This window comes from Penaeus vannamei, chromosome 20, assembly GCF_042767895.1.
Source record: "Penaeus vannamei isolate JL-2024 chromosome 20, ASM4276789v1, whole genome shotgun sequence".
Classification (NCBI taxonomy): domain Eukaryota; kingdom Metazoa; phylum Arthropoda; class Malacostraca; order Decapoda; family Penaeidae; genus Penaeus; species Penaeus vannamei.
The window spans coordinates 17,587,579-17,605,496 of record NC_091568.1 but is presented as its reverse complement, the minus strand read 5'-3'; the positions used below and the strand labels follow the sequence as shown (position 1 = coordinate 17,605,496).

The 17,918-nt window shown below is 40.6% G+C and overlaps 1 protein-coding gene across 5 annotated transcripts in view; it reads left to right on the top strand.

Annotated features, from left to right (window-relative positions):
• LOC113800924 (organic cation transporter protein) overlaps positions 1-17,918 on the top strand; it is a 32,500-nt gene that overhangs the window by 12,761 nt on the left and 1,821 nt on the right. For 2 of the 5 annotated variants that reach the window (XM_027351740.2, XM_070135134.1), the window contains exons 2-12: positions 829-1,161; positions 2,056-2,158; positions 3,400-3,505; positions 6,927-7,030; positions 7,517-7,662; positions 9,562-9,730; positions 11,039-11,186; positions 11,911-11,996; positions 12,927-13,186; positions 14,183-14,367; positions 15,646-15,791. In XM_027351740.2, the coding sequence (XP_027207541.2) occupies positions 1,080-1,161; positions 2,056-2,158; positions 3,400-3,505; positions 6,927-7,030; positions 7,517-7,662; positions 9,562-9,730; positions 11,039-11,186; positions 11,911-11,996; positions 12,927-13,186; positions 14,183-14,367; positions 15,646-15,791 (1,535 nt within the window). In that variant the 5' untranslated portion in view covers positions 829-1,079. Of the gene's footprint in view, positions 1-694; positions 1,162-2,055; positions 2,159-3,399; positions 3,506-4,305; positions 5,617-6,926; positions 7,031-7,516; positions 7,663-9,561; positions 9,731-11,038; positions 11,187-11,910; positions 11,997-12,926; positions 13,187-14,182; positions 14,368-15,645; positions 15,792-17,918 lie in introns of those variants that run through there. The other 3 variants (XM_070135133.1, XM_070135135.1, XM_070135136.1) reach the window with 3 other exon arrangements.

The window sequence follows — 17,918 nt, the reverse complement described above, 5'->3', positions numbered from 1 at the left end:
CATTCAATCATCCTTATAGAAGGGTTTTCTCGCCTTTTATACTCTCTCTCTCTTATCCTCTCGCTCCTTCCCCCTCTTTCTCTTTTTCTGTACGTATGTGTCTTACACTAATGTTCTGGGACAGCTTTTGCCTTTGAGGTAGCACAAGAATATTGTTGCATATTCTTGCGTATTTTGAAAGCCGGTGACCGAATAAACTAGCCTACTGTTCAGTGAATTTCATTTGATTACTAATAGAATTATTGATTTTTTTCTTATGGACATTTCCTGAATCAATGGCATGAATATAATGAATAAGGAGCTGGTGAGAAACCACAATACTCTTTTAAAGTGTACAATGTACAGTTTAAGTTTCATCCATAAGTTATAAATTTTTTGTATTCTCACATGGAACATTTTCGCCAAAAAAATCTACAGCGGCAATATTATTTTCTTTCTTTCTTTTTTAAGCATTAATGCCTGTTTTATTTGCATGAAACGACCGTAGTTTCTCTGTAAAGTCTTCTTTGAGAAATCAGTCAGCCTTATAATATCTTTCTAACCAGTGATTACATGAGTATTTAAAGTATCTCATTCAAACTGTTATAACCACCATGAATATTACTCAGTTATTGTCATTAAAACCTAATAACATTCTCGCTTCTGTGACACTGACTCATAGAAGCCACTTTAGTCTGACTCTTGATATTTTCAGAACATTCACCAGTGTCTAAGTGGTTCTGCCGACAGCGATTGGTTCTACAAGGGCCACTTTGTCTGCTCAATCTGAATGCTTCTTTGAAATAAAAGTTTTTATTTCTTTTATTTATTTATTTATTACTTTTTCAGTCAAATAGATTTTCCATATGTAATGAGATCTCAGTGAATTTTATTTTTTCTAACTCAGACTTAAGTGGTTCTGAAATACTGTAAACGATTCCCTAAAGAAGGAAAAAAGTTATCTCAAAGTCAAGTGGTTCCAACAAGAAAAAAGGTGGTTCTCTCAAAATTCCAGTGGTTCAGACTCAAACCATCCTCTAGAAAATAAGTGGTTCTCTCGGAATCAAGTGGTTCTCCAAGGATCTGGTTCTACGGGCAAGATGGGGAGCAAATTCGACGAACTGTTGATACGCCTTGGGACCGGAAAGTGGAACTTTTTGTATTTCATCGCAGCTTCTGTCTGTAAGTGGACTATCGGGTTCGTTTTGTAAGTGGATTATCAGGTTCATATCAAAAGTGGACTATCAGGTTCATATCATAAGTGGACTCCCCTGTTTATTCTATAAGTGGACTATCAGGTTCATAAGTGGACTCCCCGGTTAATTTTGTAAATTGACTGTCAGGTTCATTTTGTAAGTGGAATATCAGATTCATATTGTAAGTAGACTATTAGCTTCATATCATTAGTGTAATGCCAGGTTCACTTTGTAAGTGAACTTTCTGGTTCATTTTGTAAGTGAAATATCAAGTTCATTTTGTAAGTGATCGAGATCCTCTTTTAAGTGGACTATCATTTTAATATCGTAACTGGACCATGAAGTTCACAAAGTGGATTTTCAAGTTGATATTACAGTGTTGTAAGTGGACTATCGAGCATAGTCTACTTACACTGCGTGTCATTTTTTTGCCCTTCACTTTAGATTGGAAAATATAATCGTAACTGAAAAATGAAATAATTAATGTACTTTATTTTCATGTATTTTGTGAATATGTTTATTAATCTTGTGTTCAACAAGGAAAAGCCCTTTTATAGAGAAACGCACATGCACAAGGAGCTACTCAATCAAGCACGTAGACACACACACACACAACCCTCTCCCCTCCCACAACCCTACCCAAAGACTCCCTCCCTCCCTCCTCCCCCTCCCACAACCCTACCCAAAGACTCCCTCCCTCCCCCTCCCACTCCCACATCCCTACCCAAAGCCTCCCTCCCTCCTCCCCTCCCACACCCCTACCCAAAGCCTCCCTCCCTCCCCCTCCCCTCCCACATCCCTACCTTAAGCCTCCCCCCTCCCCCTCCCTCCCAACAGCACCCCGCACCGAATAACCCCACATGCCCCCTTTCCTCCCCAGGGTTCTTCCTAATCCCCCCACAGAGCTTGAGCGGCGCTTACCTCGCTCCCACAATCCCCCACACGTGTCGACCTCCTCAAGATGTCAACGCTACCATCTCCGAGTGAGTTCTGCTTTGGGTTCCGTCGGAGAATGGGAAAGGCAAGGTCAGTAGCAACTCGAGGTGTCATGGCGCCTGATTCTATTTTTGGAAAAAAGGCACATGGGGTTTATTTTAATGACGTCACAAGAGTTACGGATGCTTTGGTCAATCATTTTGGTATCTTCATTTTTCAAAAAGGATGGATAATAAGGATTTTAATGGTTATATTTCCAATGAACAATCATAAAAACAGACGCCATGACACCTCGAGTTGCTACTGATCGAGCCTTTCCCGTCGGGGAATGAGGAATACTTTCGTGCTCTGTAGAAGTACACCCGATCGTTGGAACGGTTTTAGAGCGCTACGGGTCAGGTTCATTGTGGAAGTTCAGATTTTCAATACCATTCAGATCTATAGTTCAATTTCAGAATACCATTCAATCATATGGTTCAGTTTTACAATATCACTCAAGTATATAGTTCACTTTCACAATATTATTTAGTTTTATAGTTTCATTCTACACTATCATTTTCCTCTCACCGCAGACTGAGTCTTCACTTGAATATTGAACCTTTTAAGTTGATTATTTATTTTCTGTCATATAGTTTTGTACTGATGTGCTTTGGTGCAATATCGGCAATTTTTCGACCAATCACAAACGTGGCCGATGTAAGACTGCTCTTGATTGGTCCTCCTCTCAGCCAATAACCGCCATTGAAGGACAAATAACAGTCTCTGACTGGCTAAGGTAAATAACCAGCATTTAAAAAGCTTACCATTATTCAAAAATAATTATCACGCTCAGGGATAACAATGCAAAGAAAAGATGGCGACAACACAACTGATAATCATTATGAAAATAAAAATGATGATAAAACTGATGTGGCAAAATGTAATAAAGAACTTCTAAACAAATGGTAATCAGATGACCTAATTCACTAAGAGGAACACAACAGTGACGTAATGGTGACGCAAAGATTTGATGATGTAATCTCACAAGTAGATATCAGAACACGATCTTGAGCTTATTGGTGACGTCACAACCTTAATGAATATCTCGCCATCGACAAAACTTTTAATCTCACAACTTCTCACCCAAAATCAATTCATTCATTCACTTCACATTTATCCATTTCCTCATCTGTTACTCTATTCACTCACCTACTCGTTTCTTTATCCATGATTACACCCACCCTATTCATCAACCTATCAACATATGTTATCTATTCATCTACGATTCTATGTCAATCTATCCGCACAGAGATTCGTGTGCATACATCACCAACACTACAGCGGGGAGCGAGGTCTACCCATGCACAGAATGGGACTTCGATTTAACGGTCTTCTCGTCTACACTGACGTCAGAGGTAAGGGAGAAAGAGAGGGAGAGGGATAGGGGTAGAGGGAGGGAGGGAGGGAGGGAGGAAGGGAGAGGAAGGGGAAGTAGGGAGAGGGAGAGGGATAGGGGTAGAGGGAGGGAGGGAGGGAGGGAGGAAGGGAGAGGAAGGGGAAGTAGGGAGAGGGAGGGAGGTAGGGAGAGGGAGGGAGGTAGGGAGAGGGAAGGAGGTAGGGAGAGGGAGGGAGGTAGGGAGAGGGAAGGAGGTAGGGAGAGGGAGGGAGGTAGGGAGAGGGAGGGGAGGGAGGGAGGTAGGGAGAGGGAGAGAGATAGGGAAAGAGAGAGATAGGGAGAAAGAGGTATAGGGATAAGGAGAGGGAGAGATAGGGAGGGAGGGAGGCAGATAGAGAGAGGGATTGGAAGAGGGAGAGCGAGAGAAGAGAGAGAAAAGAGGGAGAGCGAGAGAAGAGAGAGAAAAGAGGGAGAGCGAGAGAAGAGAGAGAAAAGAGGGAGAGCGAGAGAAGAGAGAGAAAAGAGGGAGAGCGAGAGAAGAGAGAGAGAGAGAGAGAGAGAGAGAGAGAGAGAGGGAGGGAGAGAGAGAAAGAGAGAGAGAGAGAGAGAGAGAGAGAGAGAGAGAGAGAGAGAGAGAGAGAGAGAGAGAAGAGAGATAAAGAGAGAGAGAGAGAGAGAGAGATAGAGAGAGAGAGAGAGAGAGAGAGAGAGAGAGAGAGAGAGAGAGAGAGAGAGAGAGAGAGAGAGAGAGAGAGAGAGAGAGAGAGAGAGAGAGAGAGAGAGAGAGAGAGGGAGATTGAGAGATTGACAAAATGCTTCCAAAAATGATTTACGACCAAGAAAATGAATGAATATATGAATAAAAAGATTGTAAAATTACTACAACTACAACAACTGATGCTTTAACCGTGGTACCAATTCCCCCAACCTCACCCTCTTTTTTATTGAACTTAACACTGTGAAAGAACAAAATTAATGTTCCTTTTGCAGCCAAATCTTTTTTTCCTGGTTAATAACAGTTTGAATTGAACAGAGTAGACCAAATACAATACGTAATTCTTGATATCATTACAATCTACAACTGACTGGAAAGTTTAGGTTGTGTCCACACCAGTGGCAAAACACGGTGGGAACATAAACACGGACAAGTTGGGTAACAAGTTGTTAAGTCCTTAAGGAACATCGTAGTAGACGTTGGTAAGGATTCGTTGGGAAACATGTTAACAATTCTTGTGTGGACGAGGTGTTGTCAGTCCCCTCCAACCAAGCAACAGACCAACGAGGTGTGGACAGTTTCACCAAGTCGACTCTTCTTGCCACGTCTCTCAGCATCGTAACAGATATGTTCCCATACATATCAGGCGATTTGTCTCCAAATGTCTTCTGTTGTCCCCCACAATGTTTCCAATTTGTCCTCAAGCCTCGTGGTCCTGGCGCGGACGCAGCCTTAGTCTAACACTTGGTCTCCAGTCGGGCTTTGTAGCAAGATGATGGCATGAAAAATAGAACTACTACCTCTGCTATTACTATTACGGCAACTACAACTACTACCACAAATAAAATGGCTATTACCGATACTACTACTATAATAACAACTACAACTACCACGACTACTACCAATGATACTACTATACAGTAACAACTACTACAACCATTTTAACCTTAAAGGGCGTATGTGAAGTAACAACTGAAAATTTTAAAAAGGGAGAATTAACTCGCAAACAACTCTCTAATATGAGTAAAAAAGGAAATCAGAAAATAATTTCCCAAAATTGATTTATTTCGATTTTCCGAAGTCAAGTCACATTTTTCCGCGAAAATCCGGAACCCGGATGTGTGACGTCAATTCCAGAACTCGATCACCGCATTCTCTGCATTCAATACATTGTACATGGCGGACTCACAAGACTACAGCAGCAGTGAAGTTTAATTGGATTATTCTGATGAGGACATTGGTATAAGTTCTTCAGAGGGTGCCTACGTCTTCGAAGAGTTGGAAGAAGAGGAATATCAAGGGTTGATGGTTGTTGGACCGTACATGCACGAGCCCGACGCTGTGGATGTCGTGGAAGTTGTGCCAAACCAGCCAGACATGGAGTGGCGTCGAGACCCGAAGAGACTGAATGAATGGTAATTTTCTAAATTATTTTTTATAGTCGAACGTGTGATCCCGCTTCTGTATGGTACACAATTTCTGCAGGCTGAGCTATCTCTTGTCTGCACCCGTGGCGCAGGCCTACATCCATTCACGAGTGGAGGGGCATCGGTATTTATTTGTGTTGTGCTTTTTGAGGTGTACCTACCTTACCTCTGTGTAGTAATACACGCTTGCAATGCACTCGGCACACTGTGTCGTACCCACGCAATGAATGTTTGCTACGCCGCCAAGCAAAAGCGTTCTTTCAGAGTTTGTTTTGCGCTGTTGTGATCATGACAAATATAAATTGGAAATGGCCTACCGTTTTGCAAATCCCATGTAAGCCATTCTGTTTACAAAGCAATCGGGCTCGAAGTGTTTCAGGAAAAGTACGCTGGTTGGCACAGGCTGAAAATTGCTCCGCTTGGCATGCACAACGTGTCCACTTCCTTGCTATGTCGCGATAATTACTTCACATATTCCCTTTAAGCTAATAGATGTAGCCTTTGATTCAAAACTTACATTTGAATTGCATATTAGGAATATGGCCCGGGTAATTTCATCTGAGTTAAGCATCATTCGCAAGTGCAAGAGGATCTATGAAGATGACATTACTCGCACATGCTTTGCTTTTACTCTGCCTCATTTTCAGTATTGTTCTCCTTTGTGGTAATCTGCTGCCGAGTCATGATTAAGACTACTTGATCGTTCTTTTAATTCCATTAAATTTCTCCTGTCTTACTAAAAACTGAACATTGGGCATCGTAGGCTCACTGGGGCTCTTTCAGTATTATACAAGATTGTAACCGATAATTCACATCCCTCTATAAGTTTTTACCTAATGTTTATCAACCTGCAAGAGTTACCAGGAGTTCTATGACCCTCAGTTCAGTGACATTTGAAGTAAGTCGATCGTCTAGATGCTTTTTTTTTACTGTCATTTGTATTCTTTGGAATATATTTCCCTCATAGATTGTAACTTCTCCGACTCTTGATAAGTGTAAAAGATCAGCAAACCTATTTGTCTTGCGTAAATAGCATACTCTATCTTCTTATTTTTTTCTTAGCTGTATCTTGACCTCTACTGACGTCTTTGGTGGTATAATTCTATTTTTTTCAGTGTGGCTCTTGATATAGGTTACAGCAACAATAATAATAATGATAATAATAATACTAATACTATTGATAATGATAATACTATTAATGATAATGATAATGACAATGATAATAATAATGATAATGGTAATAATAATAATACTCCTAACCATACCACCAGGAATTACTAAACGACGCTATTATGTAGTTTCAGCTCGTTTGTGATCGCGACTACTTACGAGCCACTTATCAGAGTATGATGATGTTCGGTACCTTTATCAGCCCTATTGTCGGTGGGTTTCTGGCAGACAGGTAAGTGATACCGGTAAGTTTTATCGTTCATGCTGATATTGTTGATATATTTTGAATTTGATTATTATCATTATTAGTAGTATTACTATTATTGTTATTCATTTATTGTTTTTAGAGTAATGTGTTTTTTTTCCGTATTGTCTTTTCTCATTTTCGTTTTTCTTCTTTCCCTCCCTCCCTACCTCCTCCTCTCTCTCACCTCACCCTCCTTCACCTTCTTCCTCTTTTCCCCTCTCTTACCTCCCCCCATCCTTCTCCTTTTCATCCTTTTCCCTCTCCCTCTCACCTCACCCTCCTTTTTCTTCTCATTCCACCTCCTCTCTATCTCTTCCTCCTGTCCCTCCCCTATCCCTCCTTCCCTCATTCCACCTCACCTCTTCCTCTTCCTTCCACCCCTCTCTCTCCTTCCTTTCTCCCTCCTTCTTTCTCTCCTTCCCTCCCTCCCTCCTTCTCCCTCTCCTTCCCTCCCTCCCTCCGCTTCCTCAGACTCGGTCGTCGTCTCGTGATAATCGTGACCCTGTCTCTCTTCACCTTATTCTCCTCCTCCATTTCTTTCCTCTCCAACTTCAACCTCATCTTGGCTTTCCGTTTCGTGCTGGGCTGCGTCAACCTCCCAACCTTCTACATTCTGGGTGAGTTTTGGATTTTTTTTTTTTTTTTTTTTTTTTGGGGGGGGGGCTTGTTATTCTTATCGTTGTCATTGTTGTTGTCGTTTTGATTTTGTTATCAGTATTGTTATTATTGTTGTTATCACTATCATTATTGTTATTATAATCATTAATATTATCATTATAATCATCATCAATGTTATTATTATCATTTATGTCGGCGATGGTTCAAAATTTTCAACATTTTCACAATAGTACAAAACGCACGCTAGGAGGGGGAGGGAGACTTAAAAAAAAAGCTCGCTGGCTTTTTAAATTCTATGAAAATAGAATCGTGTCTATCATCAACATTTTCATGTAAACGCTTTTCGGGGATCAGCAAAAAGAGTGCTCTTTGTACGCTTGTGATGTTGTAAATGTTAAACAACCCCTTAATACTTTAAGGGGTCAGACTAACCAAAAATTTCACTGGAATCCAGTGATAATGGTGACTGTTATAACGGTATGCTGGAACCAACCGATCCATCCGTGATGTTCACACAACGAAAAAAAACATCTACTTAGTCTTAGTGGAATCGCGGCATCAAAACAAGCAGAAACTCGCCATGGATCCCGCAATCTTCCCAACTCTTGCTATTTTCTAATGTTTTCGGAATAATAACCTTTTCTAAGAGGGAGTAAATTGCTTCAGAATTCGACATTTCGAATATTCACGGGGTCTGCGGATTCAATTTGAAGTTGGCGGTTTGTAATATATTCGTCAGTCAAATGAGAATCCATGCTTTTGTTTTTACTTTTTATCCGTATCTTAGCTCAGGTTTAAATGTAAATAATGATATAAAACTAAAGATGAATAATTTTAGATAACTTAGAATATATAAAAATATTTATGCTTTTAAATGAAAATATATGCATACCATGCATACTACAGATTCTCAACATGTGCAATTTTTCCATTCGTCCATCGATGGACGACTGGGTATCATCACATCGAGGGTAGATCGAGTCCATCGATGGGCAAATTCCATCAAAATTGTTGGGTTTCACGAATCTATGGGTAGTCTGACCGCACCTTTATCATCAATATTATTATCATTATTTTTGTTGTTTTTATTATTTTTATAACTCATTATTATTATTATTGCGTTTGAGATCATTACTATTATCATTATTATCATTATCAATATTACTATAATTATAATGATTAATGTTGCTATAATTTGCATGTTTATTGAAATTAAATGTTATTTTACTTTCTTTCGTAAACATTGTTATTAACATTGTTACGGCTATCATTATGACCAATTGTATCATTATTATCACAGTTGAAGTTATCTTTATCATTATCATCGTCCATCTGTATCTGCATTTATGTTCTGTATAGCTATTTGTTGATCTACCTGTCTGTATATTTACACACACACACACACACAAACACAAATACAAACACACGTACACACACACACACATACACAAACACACACACACACACGCGCGCGCACGCACACATACACAATGAACGCAAACACACGCACACACACACACACAGGTAGATAGATATTGATAACTGAAACGCATGCGGTGAGTAGTATGATTTTGATGATAATGGTGACTGTTATAACGTTGATCATGAAAGTAGTTGCAACAGGAAGTGAGAACACTCAAAACAACAATAACAGCGACTGCTACAACAAGAGTAAAAGAAAAATAGCAATTGCGATGATGTGAATGTGAATAATGATATTAATGATAATGATAATAATGACAGTGATAATAATAAATCATAGTAATGATAGATAATAATAATGATAATAAAAGGCCGATAATAACGACGGTGACAACAACAAACATAGTGAAAGGAGCGATGACTGTGCAACAATCATGTTTTCTCTGACAACACCTCCCACGCCCTCACGCCCACAGCCATGGAGGTGTGTGAGCCGAGGATGCGTTCCTTCGTGGGCGTTCTCACTGCCTTGCCATGGGCGACCGGAACCATGGCGTGGGGGGGCGTGGCCTACCTGATCCGGGATTGGAGGACTCTGAACCTGGTCGTTTCGCTGCCCAATCTGGTGATTTTCCCGGCGCTCTAGTGAGTATGGCGATGCGCGCGTGTGGGTGTGGGTGGGTGTTTGTTTGTGTGTGTTTGCTTGTGTGTGTGTTTGTGTGTGTGGGTGTGGGTGTTTGTGTGTGGGTGTGGGTATTTGTGTGTTTGTGGGTGTGTGTGTTTGTTTGTGTGTTTGTGAGTGTGTGTGTTTGTGAGTGTGCGTGTGTGTGTGTTTGTGAGTGCGTGTGTGTTTGTGAGTATGGGTGTTTGTGTGTGTGTGTGTTTGTTTGTGTGTGTGTGTGGGTGGGTGGTTGTGTGTGTGTGTTTGTGAGTGTGTGTGTGGGGTGTTGGTGTTTGTGTGCGTGGGTGTGTGGGTGTATGTTTGTGAGTGTGTGTGTTTGTGTGTGTGTGCATGTGTGTTTGTTTGTGTGTGTATTTGTGAGTGTGTGTGTGTGCGTGTGTGTGTTTGTTTGTATGTGTGTGGGTTTGTTTGCGTGTGTGTGTGTGGATGTACGCGCGCATTTGTATATTTGTGTGTTTTTTGTTCTTCCCCTTGTTATATGTTCTGTTTGTTTAATGTGAATCTTACATAGTCGCTAATCGTGTTTGAGAGTTTACAAAATTATTATTAATATTTTCTTATTTTTTCCCCTCTCTCTCCCTCCATCCCTTCCTCTCCACACTCTTTCTCTCCTCTCTTCCCCCCTTCATATCCCTCTCCTCACCCTCCCCTACCCTCCCCCCTCCGATCCCGATCCTCTCCCCTTCCCCCTCCCCCTACCCAATAACCTCCCCCCTCCCCCTTCCCCTACCCTCCTCCAATTCCCTATCAAACCCCTCTTCCCCTCTCACATTCCCTCCCACCCTCCACCCTCCCCCTACCCAAACACCCCTCCCCTTTCCCCCTCCGCCCCCCCAAACAAAAATCCTCCCTCGCCTTCCCCCTCTACCCTCCTGCCTCCCCTTCCCCCTCCTCCCTCTCCCTACCCACCCACCCTCCTCCCTCTCCCTACCCCCCACCCCCCTACCCCTCCTCCCTCTCCCTACCCACCACCCCTCCCCCTCCTCCCTCTCCCTACCCACCCTCCTGCCTCCGCTTCCCCCAACCCAACCCCCTTCCCCCTCCTCCCTCTCCCCAAACCCCACTCCCCACCCACCCTCCCCCCTCCTCCTTCTCCCTACCCACCCACCCTCCCCCTCCTCCCTCTCCCTACCCCCCCTACCCCTCCTCCCTCTCCCTACCCACCCACCCTCCCCCCTCCTCCCTCTCCCTACCCACCCTCCCTACCCACCCACCCTCCCCCTCCTCCCTCTCCCTACCCACCCACCCTCCCCCTCCTCCCCCTCCCCTAGCCTGATGGACGAGTCGCCCCGCTGGCTGATCATCCGCGGGCAGCACGAGCGAGCGCTGGCGACGCTGGCGAAGGCGGCGAGGTGGAATGGGGCGACGCTGCCCCCCGAGGACGACCTCAGGGCGACCATGAGGGACATCCAGGCGGAGGTGAGGAAGGGGAGAAGGGGAGGGAGAGAGGGAGAGCGAAAGGGAGGGAGAGAGAGAGAGCGAAAGGGTATGGGAGCGAGAGAGAGAGAGAGAGAGAGAGAGAGAGAGAGAGAGAGAGAGAGAGAGAGAGAGAGAGAGAGAGAGAGAGAGAGAGAGAGAGAGAGTACGTGTCCATGTGTGTGTGTGTGTGTGTGCGTATGTGTGAGTGTGTGTGTGTGTATGTGTGTGTGTGTGTGTGTGTGTGTGTGTGTGTGTGTGTGTGTGTGTGTGTGTGTGTGTGTGTTAGTGAGCGAGAGAGAGAGAGAGAGAAAGAGAATGAAAGGGAGAAAGAATGGAAGAGAGATTGAGAGAATGAGAGATGAAAGGAAAAGCGAGGTAAATTATGAATAGATAAGAAAAGCAATCTGTGGAATACAAATGAAAAATGAATAAATGATAAAGTAGTAAATTGCATAAATAAGATTATGAATAAATAGAAAAAATAGCTGCTGATAATTGATTAAAAAGTGAAGATGGAGAAAAAATAAAACAATGAAGATAACGAATGAAACGCAAATATGAGGACGATGAATGAAATACGAAATGGAGAGGAAGGAATCTATTATCGTCACCGCCTGACATCTTCGTCATCGTCAACATCATCTTTGTTATCATTACTGTTATCGTTGATATTGGTACGATAAACTTAATTATTGTTATTGTTTTTCCATCATCATAATTTCAGACAACGTCATCGGCTGAGAAGAAGGAAGTAAAAAACAAAAAAGAATCTGTGAGAAACTGGTTCAGTTTTGCATTCATTCTGTGCAGGTAAGTGCACCCTTAAATTTCAAAACATAGAAAACGAAAATGAGAGAACTTGAGAATATATAAGAGGAACTATGTTAATAATGAAAAAAGGCTCATACATGATACTTGCAGGTAGATAAATAGTTCGATACTTAGATATAAATAGATTAATCGGGTAAAATCTTGTAGCAGGTGAAGAGAGAATAAAACTCATAAATCTAAAAAACAGAATAATGAAACTAGATATATCATTGAATTCACAAACGGATAAATAGATAAAAAAAGAAAAAAAAATCATGGTTAAGTCTTCATCTATTTCTTTTTCTTTCTTTCTTTTCTTTAAATATCCCTTTCTTCGTTACCTTTCGACGAGTACTTGATCTGCGATGAAGATCAATACCAGGCCAAAAAACCTGATTAATGAATTTATACTCATTAGTGCGTTGCCTAATTACTATTCCCCCTCCCTCTTTTCCACCCTCATTCTCTCTCTCTCTCTCTGTTATTCCATCCCTTCATCTTTCCCTCATTTTCTTCTCCCTTCCTGTCTCCTTCCCTTCCCGCCCTTCCTCCTTTCCTCCACTCCCCCCCCCCTCCCTCCCTCCCCCTCTCTCTCTCTCTCTTTTTTCCTCTCTCTCTCTCTCTCTCTCTCTCTCTCTCTCTCTCTCTCTCTCTCTCTCTCTCTCTCTCTCTTTCTCTCTCTCTCTCTCTCTCTCTCTATCTATCTATCTATCTATCTATCTATCTATCTATATATATATATATATATATATATGTATATATATATATATATATATATATATATATATATATATATATATATATATACACGTGTGTGTGTGTATTCATACATATTGTGTATGTATATATATACATACACACATATATATCTATATATATTATACATATTATCTATATCTTTCTGTCTATCAATCTCCTCCCCCTCACCAGGACCAGGAAAATCACCCTCGTGACCCTCATCATGTTCATCGACTACCTCATCGTGGCCATGGTCTTCTACGGCCTCTCCCTCAGCGCCACCTCCTTCAGCGCCGACCCCTTCGCCTACATGGCCCTCGCAGGACTCGTGGAGATCCCTGCCTACTCCGTCACGGCGCCGATCATCGCCAAACTCGGACGCAAGGGCCCGGCTGCGTTCGGGTTCCTGGTGTGCGGGGTCGCCATCTTGGCCCTGGCTTTCATCCCGTCCGGTGGGTTGGAGTTTTTTTTTTTTTTTTTTGGGGGGGGGGGTAGGGGTTGGTCCTTTTGGGGAAGGGTTTATTAGTTCGAGTCTTTTTTTTTTGGTTGAATTTCTTATTTTGGGGAGTCTTTTTTTAAAGGGAGTCTTTTTTTTTGGGTGGTGGTGAGTATTTATATACTACTTGTCTCTTTTCCGCTCACTTTTAGGCTCTTATTTTCCCTTTTGCTTTAGATTCATTATTCCCCCTTTTTTGGGTCAATATTTTTCCTTGTTTTCTTTCTTTTTTGTTTCTTAGCTTCAGTAAACAGCAAGCTTAGACACAGAACAAAGTAGATAGACAGACAGAGACAGATAGACATACAGGCAGGGACAAATAGACATATAGAGGCAGAGAAAGTGATAGGTAGACAGGCAGAGACAGAGACAAAGACAGACAGACAGACAGCGAAAATGGTAGGTAAACAGACAGACTGGGGCAGATAGGCAAACTGATAGAGATGGAGACAGGTAGGCAGACAGACAAAAGCAAATAGACAGACAGGGACAGACAAAGAGACAGGGACAAGCAGACAGACAGACAAAAGCAGGTAGGCAGACAGGCAGACAGAGAGAAAGACTGAATCACAGACTGAGATAGAGAGACAGACAGAGGCAGAGACATGTAGCCAGACAATCAGACAGACATACAGACAAACAGACAGACAGAGACATGTTGGAAGAAAGACACAGATAGACAGAGACAGGTAGACAGATAGATAGATGATGAGATATGCAGACAGATACAAAGACAGAGACGGACAAACCAACAAAGGCAGAGGCAGGTAGACAGGCAGACAGAGAAACAGGTAGCCAGACGGACAGAGGCAGAGTCGGACAGACAGACAGACAAAGAGGTAGCCAAAGTCCGATAGACAGAAGGACAAAACCAGAGAGAGGACCATCCCAATGACCTCAAAACTCATCAGCGCCTCACACTCCCTCTCTCCCTCCCTCCCCCCTTCCGCAGACGTGACCTGGCTCGTGATAATCTTGGCCATGACGGGCAAGCTCTTCATCAGCGCTTCCTATCAGATCATCTACGTCTACGTCACCGAGCTATTCCCGACGGAGGTGCGCACGACGGGCATGGGCAGCGCCATCGTGGCATCGCGAATTGGATCGGTTCTCGCACCTTTCGTCACGGATTTCCTGGTCGGGATCATTCTAAAAATTAATTTGTTTGGTCTTTGGGATGAAGTTTTTCTTTTCTTGTTTCTTTCAACCTTTTTCTTCTCTGTTTTTCTGTGGCGTTCTTCGAGTTGGGTCTGGCTGTTTTTCATCCCTACAATCATCTGTTTCTCTGATTGTCTCTTTCCTACTCTTCTCTTTCTTTATCTTTCTAACCCTTATATGATGGCATGTATGTATAAAAAATTTTGTGTTCATATACAGATATACACATTTATATATAAGTATATAAATATGTATAGATACAGTATATATATATATATATATATATATATATATATATATATATATATATATATATATATATATATATATATGTATATATAAATATATATATATATATATATATACTGTACATATATATATATATATATATATATATATATATATATATATATATATATATATATACATATATATATACATACATATATACTGTATACACACAAACACACACATATATATATATATGTATATATATATATATGTGTATATATATATGTTGTTGTCGTTGATGTCTATATTCATTGATCTGCAATATATACATGCATATTCATACTTCCCCATTTCATATGAACGTGCATAAATGCATACATATATATATACATGTATATTTATGTAATGCATATATATATGTGTGTGTGTGTGGATATACAGTACATATACATATATACTTACATATACATATATAAATATGTACATATATATATATATATATATATATATACATGTATATACATATATGTATAATATATATATAATATATATATATGTATATATATATAATATATATATATATATATATATATATATATATATATATATATGTATGTATGTGTGTGTGTGTGAATTCATATATATATATATATATGTATATATATAATATACATATATATATATATATATATATATATAATATACATATATATATATATATATATATATATATATATATATATATATATATATATATATATATGTGTGTGTGTGTGAATTCATATATATATATATATATATATATATATATATATATATATATATATATATATATACACACACACACACACACACACACACACACACACATATATATATATATATATATATATATATATATATATATATATATATATATATATATATATATATTATATATAAACACACACACACACGCTCGCATATATATATTATATAATATATAAGCATTTCATACGAACCGCCCCCCCCCCCTCTCCCCTCAAGGGCCCGGTGCTTCCCTGGGCTCCTTCGGCGATCTTCGGAGCCTCGTCGCTGGTGGCCGGCGCCGCCACCCTGGTCCTGCGGGAGACGCTGGGGGCTCCGCTGCCCGACTCCATCGCCGACCTCGAGACCATCGACAAGCGGCACAGGTCGGTGAGGGAGGGACGGGTCGGTGAGGGAGGGACGGGTCGGTGAGGGAGGGACGGGTCGGTGAGGGAGGGACGGGTCGGTGAGGGAGGGACGGATCGGCGGGCCACGCCGCCCGTGCGTGCAATGCGGACGAACAACGCAGATAATAACAATAGTAGTTACGATAAGAAACAACGCAAATAATAATAGTAGTTATGATATGAAGCAACGCTAATAATAGCAATAGTAGTAATGTTAACAAACAAAGCAAATAACAATAGTAGTGATACTAACAAACAAAGCAAATAATAACAATAGTAGTAATGTTAAACAAAGCAAATGATATCAGTTATGATAACGAACAACGCAAATGATAACATTAGTAATAATGACAGCAGCATAATCAAGAATAACAACAGCAAGAATGATGACAACATAAATAATCATAATATAAAAAATAATAATAATGAAATAAACAATAATAACAGCATAAAGAATAATATCAACAATATCAATAATAACAGCAACATAAATAATGATAATAGCAACAACATGAACAAGAAGATTAGCTGCAACATAAACAATAGACATAGCAATATAAACAGCTCAAATAAAAACAGTAACATAAACAATAATGCAAAGAAAAACACAATACCGTGTTGATAATATGGAAGAAAAACCCACAATGCACAAACTAGATTTATTGATGAAAATGAGACAACAGTTTCGGAATCGAGGACGATTCCGAAACTGTTGTCTCACTTTCATCAATAAATCTAGTTTGTGCATTGTGGGTTTTTCTTCCATAAACAATGATAATAATGATAGCGGTAACAAGCAAGAATGATGATTAGAACAATAAAAAGGCCCGACCCAAGACTTCCAAAGCCGTCGCACAGGTCTCCTCCACCAGGAAATGTACCGGGGAGAGACACCCGATGGCCAGGATCATCCACAGAGAACCGAGCAAGGTGCCCGTATAGCCTGAGTTGGTGGTCCAGGATTAATCAAGTAACAAATCATATATAGGTCATGCTATAACAGTTGGTCAGATACATAGTCCTGCCAACTGTCACGCACTATCCGATGCAAAAACCTGTTGCAAAAGGGATCAAGACAAGACTCCAAGGCACAGGGTAGCATCTAGGTTTCACTTCCAAAAAGCAAAACTGGCAGCCCTGAAGCCATGGTGCTCCTGCACAGGTTTTGGCCTCTACAAATACTCTTATTGACTGAGGTCATGGCACCTGCTGCTTGTCCAATACGTCTACTGATTTCCTGGTCTCAGCCTAGTTATGAACTATACTACCAAGATATATCAAAATCTCTGTGACTTTAATATTTTCGCCATAAACAAATACCGACTGAACAGTTTCTCCTTACAGGCCCCAAATGTCCTGGATCCTAGGGCGTCTTATTATTAATCCCATGTTCAAGTTTAATCCAATTCTCTACTGCGCATGCACAATGTCAGCGTCCATGATCAACTTTTAATGCACCTCTGGACCAGCATTAATTCTTAAGCTCAAAATTTAATCCTGCACTTGCGCAGAACGAAGTAATTAATCCCACCAATTATGTATTGATACTAATGAAGTCATCAACTCCATAGAAAAGATGGAGTTGAGTTGCCATTAATGTTTATTATAGGCAATAATGAAACAAATTCTGACATTTTCATGTGATAGATGTGGGATACTCAGACTGCAGTGAAAAGAAAAACGGAAAGAAAATCCCACAGAGAATACCAGAGTTTACAGATACAGAAAAGGCAATGTTATATCCACGTTGGAAACATATTCCCAGCTTGTGTAATACAGTAATAGACTTAAAGAGAAAGCTTTTAATGACATCACGATTATGTTTCAAATTAGAACAAACTTCCTAAATCTTTATACTACAATGACCGAAACTACGTGGAAATTTGTGATCATATTCCTCGATAAATACACAAATACCCACTCTTCCATTAGTAGATTTACTGATCATCGCATTTACTCATGCGGCTGGCAGTGTATCTTACATCTGTGCAAGGACTGTGGATCTGGATTAAACTTATATCAAAGGGTTTTGCTTTATAGCTAAATGCATGAAGAGCTAGCACTCTAGTTTCCAGAGACATGTAGAATAGAGAGATTGTCGGCAAA